The 14,777-nt window shown below is 42.3% G+C and overlaps 2 protein-coding genes across 16 annotated transcripts in view; one reads left to right on the forward strand and one right to left on the reverse strand.

Annotated features, from left to right (window-relative positions):
• The first annotated feature begins 1,350 nt into the window (after positions 1-1,350).
• Positions 1,351-12,791, forward strand: E2F8 (E2F transcription factor 8). Of its 4 annotated transcripts, XM_064426232.1 has the most exons (14): positions 1,436-1,514; positions 2,730-3,005; positions 3,391-3,547; positions 4,645-4,950; positions 5,583-5,744; positions 7,148-7,285; positions 7,598-7,807; positions 8,341-8,425; positions 8,730-9,213; positions 10,092-10,310; positions 11,184-11,313; positions 11,408-11,724; positions 11,838-11,900; positions 12,447-12,585. In XM_064426232.1, the coding sequence occupies exons 1-13, from the start codon at positions 1,485-1,487 to the stop codon at positions 11,862-11,864; spliced, it is 2,541 nt and encodes an 846-aa protein (XP_064282302.1). In that variant the 5' UTR covers positions 1,436-1,484; the 3' UTR covers positions 11,865-11,900; positions 12,447-12,585. The 4 variants fall into 4 exon arrangements, with proteins under 4 accessions (XP_064282301.1, XP_064282302.1, XP_064282300.1 ...); XM_064426231.1 differs by lacking the exon at positions 11,838-11,900 and having other exon boundaries at positions 1,351-1,502; positions 12,447-12,791; XM_064426230.1 differs by lacking the exon at positions 11,838-11,900 and having other exon boundaries at positions 12,447-12,791.
• The window catches only part of ZDHHC13 (zinc finger DHHC-type palmitoyltransferase 13), a 37,234-nt gene continuing 32,547 nt past the window's right edge, over positions 10,091-14,777 (reverse strand). For 10 of the 12 annotated variants that reach the window (XM_064426239.1, XM_064426240.1, XM_064426236.1 and 7 more), the window contains one exon: positions 10,091-14,536. The gene's annotated coding sequence lies outside the window, so the exon portion shown is untranslated. The remainder of the gene's footprint in view (positions 14,537-14,777) is intronic. The other 2 variants (XM_064426238.1, XM_064426237.1) reach the window with 1 other exon arrangement.

Consider the following 14,777-nt stretch of genomic DNA (forward strand, 5'->3'; position numbering starts at 1 on the left):
ACAACCCTCTGGTGGGTGTGAGGCTCTGCTCCCAGGGAACACGGGTCAGGACAAGATGTTGTGAGATGCAACAGGGGTTTTTGGTTGGACACTGGGAGGAATTTCTTCACAGGAAGGGTGATCAGACATTGGAATGGGGTGCCCAGGGAGGTGCTAGAGTCACTCACTGTCCCTGAAGGTATTTAAGGAAAGACTGGATGTGGCGCTCACTGCCATAGCCACGGTCACTGCCATAGATTGGTTATAAATTGGACTCGCTGATCTCAAGAGGTATTTTCCAGTCTAGTTGGTTCTGTGGTTTTGCGATAAGCAGCAGCAGACGGCTGGGACCCATATCGGGGGGCAATAACACCCCTTGGCCAGGGGCAATCGAAGCACTCCCACGCGGCTGCGAGCCCCTCACCGGCTCAGCCATTCACCTTTTATCCCCTTTTTGCTGAGCGGGGGAGTCTCTCCAGCCGGTGTCCAGCCCAGGCCCCGGCTGTGGAGCTCAGCCTGGAGCTCCCGGCCCGAGGCACGGGCGCGAAGTGCAGTGTGGTTTAAATAAAACGTGCGCGGTAGGTTCCGAGGAGCGTGGCGGCCGCGGAGACCCCGCGAACTGGCGCCGGGGCGGCGGGCGGGACCCCGTGAGGGGCGCGCGGGGTGCGGGGCCTACGGCCGGGGGGGTGAAGGCTCGAGGGGCGCGTGGAGCCCGCGCGGCCCCTGACGGATGGGACGGGACGGGACAGGACGGGGCGAGGCCGGCGGCAGCGGCGGGTAAATGGGCTCCGCTAAACCGCCCGGCGCCCCCGCCCGCTCCGCCTCGCGACCCCGCGGCCGTTGGGGCGGGAGGGAGGCAAGGAGGGAGCGAGGGAGGGAACCCGCCAAAGCCCCGGCCCGAGCCCCGCCGGCGCTCGCCCGGCAGCGGGAGGCGGGAGGAGGGAGAGGTCGCGCAGCGCCGCGCTCCCATTGGCCGCGCGGGGCGCTGCGTCGGGAGCTGATTGGCTGCCGCGCCCGCCCCACCCGCCCGCGGCGACTCCGCGCGTTGAATTCAAATCGGCACCGGGAGCGGCCCCGCGCTTCGGCCGGGCCGGCGCGGGCGGCGGTGGCAGCGCTGCTCCTGGGGGCTGCCGGCGCTCCCAGACCGTGGGGTGCGCGGCGGGAGCGGGAGGACGCGGGGGTAGTGTCTCCCCTGTGTTTAAACGCGCCGCCGGCAGTGGCGATGGGCGGTGTTGGGCCGCGGCGGGCGGGGCGGGGCGGGGCGGGGCCGGGGCCGTTGGGCGGCGGGCTGGCGGGCGCGCGCGGGCCGAGCCGGGAGGCGGCGGGACGAGCTCGGCGGCCGCGGAAGGCAGCGGGAACCGGCCCGTCACGGGGCCTCCATCCAGTACCTCCCTCCCTCCTCCTGCCCTGCAGGGCCGGCGGGACCTGCCATGCGGAGCGGTGCGGCGGGAGCGGCGGGTGTCGCCTCCTGAGGCGGCGGGAGAATACGGCCGGCGGGCGGGGAGATGGGGGCCGGCGACAAGGTAATTCCTCTGGTGAGCGAGAGCAGCCGACCCCCGGGGCTGCCGATGCCCGCGGGGTGATGATAGCCCCGCTGCCCGCGCTCAGCCCGGCTGGGGGTGAAACCGCTTCGGTCAGAACGATCGCGCGTAGAAGCCGCGGGACGGCAGAAATCGAGTGTGTTTTACCTTAGCTTTAATTTCTGTCCTCAGCAAAAGTTCCTGAAACTTTATCTCTCACGACCTTTATCCACGGTGTCCGTGAAGAACACTTCTGCCTCCTGGCACTCCTCTTTGATTTTCTCTTAACGGAAGGTGTGTGGAGGAGCAGGGATAATGATGTTCAGAGCGTGTTTGTCTCGGACATGCTGTGGTGCCGTGACAGAGAAGTTGCGATTGGAAGAGGGTCCCGCGAAGGTGGGGCGGCGCTGGGCCAGGCCCGCTTCCCTCGCAATTCCAGGCTGGCCAGCCTGCCCGGAGCCCCGGGTACCTCCCCCAAAGGGAATTCGGGACCACCACCGACCTCAGACCCATTTCTTGGAGGGCTCTGCGGGGCAGACCGCGCAGGCGCGGAGACGCGGCGCGAAAAGTCAAGGGTGCAATACACGGAGGAAACCACAGGGAAGTGGATCGGCCCCCGATCCAGCCCGCCCGGGCATGCCTTTCCTTCGCTATCCCGGCTTTATCCTCTCCTCTCATGTTGTATCTCGGCAAGCCCCGCGATCACATTCCACCCCTTACTCCGCTCCGAAGTTTGTTGAGAGAGCTGGGAACTTGTAAAGTTAAGAGCTTGTTAGCCAGCACTTCCATGAGTACTAAATACCTGGCTGGTCGCTAGAATTGAGGTGATTATATGATAAAGGATAAGAGTACTCTGACATAGGCTGGTGTCTATTTAGCTCAAAAAGAATTTATAAGTGACATCACACCCGCTCCCGGGTCAGTACGTGTTTCAGCTATTATTTATAGCTCTCTGCTATGCATTAAGGTATCTTCTGATTGTATTTGCCTCAGAGGAAGGAAAAGGAAAATTACTCGAGGAATAAATGCCAGGAGACCCGAGCCTTAAGCTACAGGCACAGAAATGGTTTCAGAGAAGGGACTCATTGGTTCAGAGTAGGACTGGAACTCTTGACTTGGAGCTGCCCAAAAAATGCGATGGATCTCTATTCCCCTTTGATTGTCATTGATACGTGGATCGTGGTGCACCTGGGTTTTAATATCACTGTTGTTCTTTTTATTGATATGTAGGAAAATGAGCATTCTGAGCCATGCAAAAATGTACTGAAAACTCCTTTGAAACAAGCGTCTACCTCACAGTTGGTACTGACAGAGAGACAACCTGACTGTCAGCCTCTAACCACACCCCCAAAACTGAAGGAAACCCCTCCAGCAGATCCATGGACACCTACTTCCAACCTGAAAATGCTGATTAGTGCAGCCAGTCCTGAGATTAGGAGCAGAGAACAGAGAAGGCAACTGTCAGACAGCTCAAGTGAGGTCCTACAGACAAAACACTGTTTGCAGGTATGTTGTAAAGTTGTCTGTATTTATTTTCCCTGGTTCTTTTGGTTATTTTTGGTTTTGTTTTTTTTTGTTTTTTTTTTTTTTTTGTTTTTTTTTTTTTTTTTTTTTTTTTTTGTTAAGTTAGTTGAAGGCTGTTTATTCAGTATAAAAATTATACATTGACACAGCACATCTTTTTTTAAAGTTTTGGTTTTGGAGCATTTATCAAATATAAATAATGGTATTGACTAGCTACATTCAACAGGTAATGTTCTAGTTTTATTTCACAGCTGCTGAGGACAAAGGGAGAACACTGGCCCTTTGACAGTGTGCTATGAAGCTGTTAAATATCTGTGCTTACGTATTGTCAAAAACCTCACAATCTCTTTTCCTTATTCCCATGTAGGAGCACTTATTGGGGGATGAATATGAAAAATCTCAGCCAAGTCGCAAAGAGAAAAGTCTCGGATTACTGTGTCATAAATTCTTAGCTCGGTATCCTGATTACCCCAGCCCTTCACAGAAAAGTTACATTTGCCTTGATGAAGTCACTGAAGAGCTACGTAAGTTGGTGTTCATCCTATTAAATATTTCTTCATGCATATTTCCCAATAACCTGTCATTTTTTTTAGTATATTTTTGCTCCATACAATTTTGGAAGCTTACTCTGTTCTCAAATTTATTTAAACCCATTTTTAAACTGCTAATTCCCAGAGCAATTCTTTTAGAATGCTGATGTTTCCTCAGTGAATTGAACTGAGAAACTCTGAATTCCGTTTCATATTGAACATCTAAATTATTGCTTATGCCACAAATAACCAGTTGCAGTTTTTTAAATTCAGAGATGATACCTAAGATTAGTGGTTAGATTTTTGCAGCAGGAACTAGCATTTCTCAAACTGAGCCCACAGCTGCCTGTCTGATCATGACATCAAAGCAAGAAACCTCTTTCTGTTCTTAATGGTATATTAACTTTCTCATTCTATATCACTGTTTTGTATGTTGCACCAGTAATTTCTGCAGAGTCCACATTTCTAACATCAAGCTGAAGCTTTTTTAAATAAAAAAAAAGTTATGGAGTTACAGTATTTTACAGCTTATATATGGATAATAGTTTTAAAATTTTAAAGCTGTATGATTTACATTTTTGTATGCTTTGTACAAAAGGACATGTATTTTAGGAAATGTCTGGTTAAAACCAAGATTTTATCAGAAACCAAGAGTTTATCAGACAAATTAGAAGAGTGTGCTAATAAAATGACATGTAAAAAGAAGTAATAAAAGAGTTTTATACCATGAGTTTCCAAGGTTTTTTAAGGACAATCTAGAATCAATGCAGTGAATAATTAGAAATGCTATGTTTTTTCTAAAGCTGGATTGAAACCATGTAATGACTCTTCTGGCAACAGTCAATTTTATTTCTTAAGGAATGCTGAAAGCCAAGTATAACTCTGGAACATCAAGTTCTTGCATATACAAAGCAAGATTTGTTCTCCTTGCTGGCAAGACCTGGGAGGGCTATTTTCAGTTTGTGCTATGGAATTGGCAAAAATGATTTGGAAGTATACTAAGAGGAAGGACAGGACTCTGTGCTGCAGGTAATGCATGAGTGCACATGTGTTATGTAGCAGAGCTGTCAGGTTCACCTTTCCCTCTGCAGATGTGGAGCGCAGGCGCATCTATGACATTGTGAACGTGCTGGAGAGCCTGCACATGGTGAGCCGCTTGGCCAGGAACAGATATGTCTGGCACGGGCGCCACAACCTCCCCCAGACCCTACAGGCCCTGAAAAAGGTGGGGGAAGAGAACAAATACATACAGCAAATCCAGATGATCAAGAAAAGAGAGTATGAACATGAATTTGATCCTGATGGTGAAAGGAATGAAGAAATGGCAAGTTCTTTTGACTCAAGTGAGCAGTCAGAAATGTCTTTTGTCGAGCTCCCAGGAGTGGAATTCCGTGCTGGTAATAATTCTCTATAATGCCAAGAATAATATGTACTTAAAATGATAAATTTCTATGAACTTGGGAAAAAAACTTTTATTAGTCTTCCTTTTTTTTTTCTGAGGAGGTGCTGTTCCAAAGGCACCACAACTCTTTGTAGTGAGAAAAAGTGCTCTGCACTCTTTCACTTGTCTTATTCATTCAGTTCTTCTAATTTGTTTCTACATCAGGTGGAACTATCAAATACACCAACATATAATCCAATTGGCAATTGACTGAGTTGTTATGGAAACCAGAAGTTGCTACTGAATGTTGTAGAAACTTGAAGAATAAAATACTCAATTTGTTTTATTAATTTAGCTTTGATTCATGGAAGAAATTTTAATTAAGGGTTAAGCATCTTTAAGAGTACAAGTTGACAGACAATGGGAAAGGTATATGTGGGATACATCACTGTCTCTTCTTTGTAGTTAGACTTGGTATCCACCCAATCATCTGTTTCTTGTCACGCAGAAACATGATTCTGGTGTCAACATTGGCCCTGCCTAGTCTCTGTGTTGTTCTTACAATTATTATTGAAAAATTTCTTCAGTGTTTTATGTTTGTAGCTGGTGTGTTGCTGAATACTTTAATCCTTTTCCTGTCTGCTGCAGCATCAGTGAATGGCAGGAAATACAAGTCCTTACGAGTGATGAGTCAGAAATTTGTGATGCTGTTTCTTGTATCAACACCTCAAATAGTGAGCCTTGAAGTTGCTGCTAAAATCCTGATTGGAGAAGATCAGTTAGAAGACTTAGATAAAAGCAAGTTTAAAAGTAAGTACAATAGCAAATGTAAGCTAAATGAATTATTCCAGTACTACTTCATATAAGGAGAAATACTGTCTTATTTTTCCTGCCACAAATGTTTATTTGAGCCTCTACAAACTCACTCAACACCTTCTGCAGTTTATAATTTTGTATGGCTATTGATGCATAATGCCCACCTGAGAGGAAAAGTCCATTAAATCCTCCCTCCTGAAGTATTGTCACAAGCCTCTATATTAGTAACAATTTCTCTTTCCTCAAGCAGCCTGTCAAAGTTTTCAGCATCATTTCACCAAAGATGCCCCAGAATCTGTGTTCTGGCCACATAACTAACTTGGTAGAAATCTAAAGAAATTCTGTAAGAGTCCTGTGACCAACTTGCATGTCAGAGGAAGTGAAACCCTTTGCTCTAACTGCAAATTATTTCTTCATTCTTTTACCCTTCTCTCAGTTCCCTGCACACTTCCTCCCCTTCCTCTCCATTCAAATGAAATAATTTTTCTAGGGCTAGATCAGTAGACATATAATAATTAAAAATTTGCTGCTTTGAGGGATAGTTGTAGGTTTCATTGAAAATTAGGCTTTTCCTTCATTCTCGGATTCCTTTGCTTGTTTGGGTTATTTTTTGTTTTGGTTTTGAGGGTTTTTTTTTTTGTGGAGTTGTGTCTATGCAAGTACTGATCCTTGCTGGTTTCCATTCATTATTTCCTTTCCACTGCTTCACAGCAACATAGAGAGGGTGGGTGGCTACTCAGTAGTGGTTTTTCCTTGCTTTTATTCTTCTATAAGAAGAGCCTGTCTCACAATAAAAGCATTTTCAGGGCATTCCATCTGTCTACGGGTATTTCAAATATCAATCCCATGTTTTACCACGTTCTTGGTTAGGAGCCAAAAATTCCATGACCTAAGCACATTCACTTTGCTCTAGAACTCACTTGTAGTTTGACTTCTACCTGAATTTTTTCCCGAATAGCTCAACCTAGAGAGAGGGAAGATATGCAGGATGATTACCCTGTTGGATTTTAGTGTGTCTCTTCCCTCCAGTTCCCATATTTGCCATTGCATGTGTGTACCTACCTGCCTTTTAATCTACGTATATGTACTACAGGATTTGTGTAGGTTTGATCATTGCACAGAAATTAACTTGTTTTGAAAATGTTCTTTTTTCCATATTTAGCATAATAAACTTTGCAGTGTCTTCTAGATCTGTATCTATGTCTTCTATTTTACATGTAAACTTTGTATCACAATATTATTTCGTTATATAAATACCTGTTCCACAAAATTGTTGTTATAATTTTTTAAAAGCTTTTTCCTTTTAGCTGCTTAAAGGGTATTACAACATTTCTTTATCTGATACATGCTACTTTTTAATTGTAGTTGCTACTTTCCATTTATCTCTTTTATTTCAGCCAAAATTAGAAGACTTTATGACATAGCAAATGTTCTCAGCAGCCTTAAGCTTATCAAAAAAGTTCATGTTACAGAGGAGAGAGGTAGAAAACCAGCATTCAAGTGGACAGGACCTGAGGTCTTGACAAATACTCAGGGTAGGTGTATGTATATTTTCCTTTTGTTCTGATGATGATATTGATTGTTTTTTTCATTTTCTGTGCTAGAAATTTTTGACCAAAAGACAGAGTAACTAAGCAGAAAATCTTTTACTAGTCACATCACTGTCCTTATGAGCACAGCAACCAATATCTATTTGCATACAGTGGATGTTCAGCTATTGAGATTCTTGAATTTCCATGTTCGCTACTTTTGATACTTCAGGAATTATAAGCCGGGGTCCAATAATTGCTTTTTATTAGTGAATCTGCATATGATACATATTTTCTTCTTTTTTTTCTGTTTTTCAGATACAAAACTTGAAGCAACTTCTACAACCTGTTCCCCACCTATTTCAGAATCCATCACTTCCAAAGAGCAGTGCTCAAAAGCCCTTTTTCCTTCAAAAGGAAAGCAAAATTTCACTCGGCACTCATCTCTAATAAAGTTAGTTAAGAGTATAGAGAATGACAGAAGGAAGATCCAGTCTGCTCCAACCAGCCCAGTTAAAATAAGTGCCAGTATGTATATTTTCATATTTTTTTCTTTCAGAAACTTTTTTCTTTGTTTTTAAGTCAGATGTAGCCTTCATTAAATATTTGGGCTTGCCCTCTTCTCACAGGACTTGTAGATGTGTGGGTGGTGCTCCTTTCAAAAAATGCATCTTAAGAGCTGTCAAAAATGCAGAAATGGCTACAAACCTTCTATTTGTCTAGAATCAATGAATATTGGATCTTCTCTGAACCTGCTTTGTTGTAGAAACTCTTCTTTGGATCATACTATTTAACCAGTTCTGTATTCTAAAACAGAAAATTACCTGTCAGTGTTCATGTTCTTGCTAGGAATCCTCTCTGGGGCCTTTAAAATTTGTTTGATGTAAGTTGATGTCCAGTTGATCAAATCAAATCTGGACTGAGTTTGAGGATAACTTATCTCATTAACTGTTACATTACATAATGCAGTCTCCTCAAGTTAAAGTTAAATTTTTACTTTGAAAGTTAAATTTTTACTTTGATGAACTCACTCTTTTGATTTGTTCTTCTCCTCCAACCAGGTACTTATCAAAGTTTACCAGTTTTCCCAAATACAATAGCTCAGTTTCCAGCAATCACTAAACATCAGCTGGAAGGACAATCCAAGTAAGTTTGCACAAGTTTAAAGGTGAGAACAAGTTAAAGTTATGCTCAGTTTGAGTGGGGAAATAGCCTGCAAAAACCAGTAACCTTGAGTACTGCAGGCTAGTTTTTATTTTATCTTTAGTGGATTGAGAAGTACAGGTTCATGTCAAGTCTTTGTATTACAGAAGATAATGATAATATAGTATATTACAGAAGATAATTTGTTAGAACATTCATTTTTGCATGAAGGAATTAAAACACATTTGGGTTTTTTTTTTTTTTTTTTTTTTTTTTTTTTTTTTTTGTTTTTTTTTTTTTGCTGAAGGACAGCAGAAGAGATGCAAACGAAATGTGCCCTGTCCTCGCCTGAGGCTGTCCCCAAGCCTGAGCCCTCTCAGCAGCCAGCTCTGAGCCAGCCCCTCGGGGTGTGCCCTGCAAGCCACAGCTCCGTGTCACCAGTTATCCTACCTCATCCTCAGTCTGGGGTTTCATATGCAATCTATCTGCACCCTTCCCAAGCCCACACAGTAACAACCTACAGCCCAGGCTTCATGTTGCAGCCTCTGCCATGTGCTAACGTAACTGGAATTAAGAGTAATAATTCAAAAATATTAAATAAAATAACCACTGAGGAAGGGGACACACCAAGAGGTCCGGATGAGCCTACAAAATCCTTGGCAGCTGAAGAAAGACCTGAAACGAAATCAGAAACTTCATCTCAGCGGTGCCTTAAAAGATCACAAGCACTACCAGAGAGTAATTTAATTAAAAGGCGTAAAAGTGACGAGGAAAGCCTTGATACTTCTTTGGTAAGTTAAATTAGTTTTAAAATGCCATTTTATGACTTAGTGATGTTGCCACCTACTCATTTTCAAAGTGATGTGGGAGCCTGCCAGTGAGTGTAGGCGTTTTAAATAACATCAGGCTTGAAGAGATGGTCTTCATTTGCTATGCCTGCTGATGTTTGAGGGGCTGGGGTTTGTATCTAAGAAGACAAAGTGTACAGGTGTAGTGAAAATAAAGTAGCTCACAAAACACTATGTCAAAACTTACCTATTTATACCTGATTTAGGGGAGTAGGTCAGGTTGAGAGCAAGGTTGGAAGCAAGAGATCTTCAAGGTCCCTTGAATTCTAGAATTCTGTAAACTTGCTGGCAACTATTCCTGGCTTTAGAGGTGTTAGGAGGGAAAGTGGATGTATAAAAGTCCCTTTACAGGGAACGTCCCAAAATCCTGATGCTTTCTAAATATTTCCACCCCATGTTGGTTTGTTGTAGGCATAATAAAACAACATATGAAGACAATAAGAGGTTCAGATAAACTTGATATATATGGAGAGATTTGGGATGGATTACTTTCTAGTCCTAAAATGTCGATTGTTTTAGCATCTCTGTAAATTATAAATCTGCTATAAATTTGGCTTGCTGAAACAGTTGTCATATGTTATGGGTGTGTTATGACAGCACATGCTATCCAACATCCACTAGCTGGGGAGAAACAAGATATGATAACATGGACCTGGCTGTTCTAGTGACCAGAAATTTTTATAGTACAAACTTGAATGAGGCGAAAGTAAAAAGCTTTCTTTTCAGTTTTTAAGAATGTTTAACTATCGTTGTATGTCTCTAATTGAGATCGTTAAGCCTTACAACACCTGCCTTTCTTTTTGTGTGTGCTTTTTTCAAAGGGAGAATACACTAAGAATGAAAAACCACCTTCCAACAGCTCACAAACAAATCACGAAATGGACTGTGTCCAGGAAGACAGACAGAATGAAACCAAAACAGTAGATCAGAACATGACAAGTTGCTGTGACCCATGTACAAAAGAAAATATTCCAGAAGATGAAGATAAAATCAAAACAAAACAAGACATACCTGTGGCATTTGCCATTCCTGCTCCTGAGGTAAGATTTGTCTTGCCATTCCCTGGGAAAACACTACTTGGAGTCTCTGCAAAAGAAACAAAACTGCAACGAACTACACCTACATAGGCTGTCTTTGGCTGTATTAATTTTACTGTGCTTTTAAAACCTTATTTTGTAGGAATGTAGGATTTCTGTTTCTGCGTTGAGTACACAAAAAAGAGGCCATAAAGAGGCTTTCAGGCTTCCATTGGAAATGAAGGTCACACTAATGAGCTGAGGGCAATATTGAGACCCCTTATCTCCCCCATCCTCTCTTTTTTTTTCTTTTGCATTTTTTCTCTTGCATATATTTACTGTCAAATGCTTTGAAACAGAATCACATGAATCTCTCTTCATCAGTAAAATTCAGTATTCTGCAGTTAAGACTGATTGCTGTAGAGAACCTGAATAAGGAATTGTTCTGTTGACAAAAACAGAATATGTAAATACAAAAGCTTTGTCATCCAATATTTGTTTTATGAAAAATACAATCCAAGAATGAGGTGATGTGATGATTTACTGGATCCAGAAGGTTTCTTCTGGAAAAATAGTGTTCAGTATCATGGTTTCTTTTCCATCTGGTCAAACTGTACTGTGTTAATCCCAGGTGGATTTCCAGTTCCCCACCAACAGTATCAGCTGGGAATAGAGCCAGCTGACTTCTCTGTGGTATTAATTTGAAAGAGCATGTCCTTGAGTCTATTGTGTCTCATTTCAGACAGAAAGTAGTACAGGCATAGGATATGGCATCCTGGGGACATGGAGGATAAAGAATAAAAACAAGGCAAGGGAGGGTTGCACTTTTGGAGAAAAGTTTTGGGGTTTGCTTACTACATGTTTGGGCTAAAGATGTGCTGTCTCTTTCTTTCTCAGACTTTTTTTCCATCTGGTTATCTTATTCCTCTGACTCACTGCACCCATGGCAACAAGGCAGAGTGCTCCACTAAAGAAAAGGCTGGGGTATGTTCTCTGCAGCACACAGCCTACAGCTCTCCCATCACTGGTGAGTGTCCAGGGAAACAGGCACGGGGGTCCAGCTCAAGGGGCCAGGGCCAGCTTGCCCTAATTCCTTTCAACACTTGATGTTTCTGTTCTAGGTGTCATTCCAATGCCAGCCTCAGAACTGAAGACAGTCAATATTCCTGCTTTTCATATAACACCCTTGAACATAATGCTGTCACCAAATTCCATAGCTGCTGCACCTGTACTGAGCAACTCCTGCCTCAATTCAAGCAGTACCAGTTCTGCCCCAAATCCAAGCTCTTCAGCTCTGAACTTTATGCTGCAACACATAGGACTAATACCTGCTGGTGTGCAAGTTCCTGCAAATCCTATTCTACAGCACGTGCCAGTCTCTTCCCAATCAGAAAATATCAGCCATAGCTCAGGGAGTACAAACATGCAAGAAGGGAAGGTGAGTTAAAACATATCGCTACTCCACCATGGTGGGTTGAGTAGGAAGTGCAGTGCAGTAATTCCCTTACAGCAGGTAAAAATTATAAATAAACATTTCTTTTTGATCTTTAGAAATCAGCACTGCCCAAAAAGAGCTAGCAGTGAAGGCCAGCCTAAGTACAGTAGAAATGAGAGGTTAGCAAGGAAGATAAGTGACTTATTTGTGGTCGAAGTGGAGCCAGCTGGAAGATGACATGATGTGAAGAAACAACTGTTTTAGAGGGAGGATTTTACGTATCTGAGAGATACTTTACTAATCACAAACTGAGATTGTGCTTATTAAAAAACTATTCCTTTGTTATTTTCTTTCCTTCTTGTTACTTCCCTAATCTACCCTCAAGTTCTTGTGTTTAATAATAGCTATTCTTTTAATAGGATAGGACTGTACATGTTTTTAAATCTTCCCCCCCCCCCACAGGAAAAAAATATTTCTCTGTATATTTTATGTAATACTGTATTGCCTAATATCTGTTTGTGTTAAAAAATAAGGGGATTAGAAAAAACATATTTTTATGTATTTATATATGTATATAAAGGAATGCAGGTATATTCTTCTCAGTAAAAAGTTCAGTTTTTAAATTTCAGGGGAAAAAAAGTTTGCGAATATCCTGCAGAAACATAGAAGTAGAATTTACTTTTTATTCCCCCATAAATGAAAGTAACTTTCTCTTTTCTCTTCAGTTCCTTCAGCCAAAGGAACCTCAGGAGCCTCAGGCAGTTACAGAGAACTTTTTCCGCACACCAGGAGGGCCAAACACAGAACCTGCACTATCTGCAAACTCAGATGGTACCCAGAGAACCTCTCAAGGAACTCTGTATATTCCTCAACGAAAACTTGAAGTTTCAGAAGACTAATTTTGGGATAGGGAATTGCTGATTGTGTTAACAGGCAAAATTGCTGGTAACACACTGCACACATCTGGCATTGTATGATGGACAGTGGTTTGGACATGTATTGCCAAGACCTCAATGCTGGAATAGCCTTAATTGTTGCTTTAGAAAATAAAACTGACTCTTAAGGAGAAAGTTAATGCCTAATGAATTTTTCCAAAAGGCTTACCTGAAGTATTTTAACAGCAAAGTTATGTATCTAGTGGGTTTTTTTGTGTGTGTTGATTTCTTCTATGCAAAGTAAGCTGAAATTGTCTTTGTACAGAAAGGTACAGTCTATCAGTCAGTATATATTTTTCACCAAAAAAAAAAAGTACTGTGAGTGTGTAAATATTTTACGCCTTAGCAAAAAGGCCACAGGTAAAATGTTTTGCATCTGTGTTTAAATAAATGCTGTTTTGTAAAGTTAGTAAGAAGCACAAAAACTCCCAAATTTTCTTAATCAATTTTTATATAAGTTAAGAATTATTTATACTGTATTTTTAAATTGATTTATTCAGATTAAACTTACATAAAACTCTACAGTGACTTTTTCTGTTTGATCATATTAGATTACCTAAGTTACACATTGCATATGCATATATTGCGTATTCACTGGCATCTCTTAAGTCATTTTTTGTCAGGCAGGGCTTGCTGTGGTCTGAAGGAAGGGAGGAAAAATGGTGTTTTATGAAAAAGTGAATTAAATAAATCAATGTAACTTCTGAACTCTTATCAGTACATATTACAACTCCTAAAAACAAGTCAGAACAAAAACGGAAGTAAGATATTACCCTGGAGCATTCAGGAACGTGTGGCCAAATGTCACAGAAGTTTCAAACAGGTTTACTCAAACCACTTGAATTTAAATAAGGGCAACAGTGTCTCATATACACTGAAGGAAGAAAGATGAAGACTCTTCATACAGTTCACATTCAGAAAACAAGTAATAGCTGACAAAATGAATAAAAATACAGTGTATCTGCCTTCCCAGTTGAAATGTGCCTGGTAGACCAGACTGGGATAGAAGAAATAAATGGTAGCAAAGCCCGAGATTCAGGCTTGGACTGCACAAAAAAAAATAAATATATAATTAAAGCAGCTACCACAGTAAGACAAACTCATCTGTTCTTTAATAGTGCAAAGTTCTAATACAAAATGCACCTGACAGAATATTTCACTATTGAAATATTTCTAACTGAGGGGGAAAGAAGAATAAAAGCTGAAAGAGGGAAAAATTCTCACTAGAGCACTGAGTAGATTTTTCTTTTCCAACGAGATAACTGATCTTCCTTACACCTGCTATCAACTTCATTCTGGAAATATAAAGGCAAAGGTTTTAGGAACTTGCATTGCTCAGCAGAACACCCCTTTTATTTTTGAGCACCACAGCTGACAGACTAAGAAACTACAGCAATTGGGCTTGGTGAAATGGTCTTGTCACACATTGTACTGAGAAAGCTGAGAATATTTTGGAAAGCTGAACATGTTTTCTGACTTTCTGTGTCCCTTGGCTCCTGACACACTGCAGTTGATTTTTCACGAGCACTTTCCTTCCTGTGTGCTGGTTTTGCAGGCTGAAAGCTGCTGCTTTCTCTGCTCCAAGGGTCTCCTGCCCCAGCAGACCTGCATTTGTCTCTGGCAGCCCAGCTCACTGCTCTTCCTGCCTTGTCTCACCTCCCCTGGAACGTGCCCTGAGTGCCTGATGTGCTCTGGAGAAGTCCCTCTGAGGCTGGCTTCGCTTTGGAGTTGCTGTGTTCCAGCTCTCAGGGCAGGGTTTTTTAATCCCTTCCACTGATTTATAGAAAACTGCTTTCTCACTCCAGTTCATGCATATGCAATTCCAGTTGCATGTCTTGAGTCGTTTCTTCCAATCCCAGATTCTGCTAACCACAGTTGACCTGGAATGATAGGTAATCCCAAGTAACCTGTAGAGATCAAGCTGTTCCTTGGAGCTGTAAAGAGCTTTTCAACAATCCTTACAGGGGCACACAGCAGCACAGAAATTAGGCAGCACCCAACACTGGGAAAACGAAAAGTTCATCACCTGCAGTGTCATGGTTTGGCCCGGAAATGTGTTTTTGGAAAGGTCTAAGTCAGGCCAATCAGTGGCCAAATTCAAAATTGGCATGTGATGTGGCC

Source organism: Passer domesticus, chromosome 6 (assembly GCF_036417665.1).
Source record: "Passer domesticus isolate bPasDom1 chromosome 6, bPasDom1.hap1, whole genome shotgun sequence".
In the NCBI taxonomy this organism is placed as follows: domain Eukaryota; kingdom Metazoa; phylum Chordata; class Aves; order Passeriformes; family Passeridae; genus Passer; species Passer domesticus.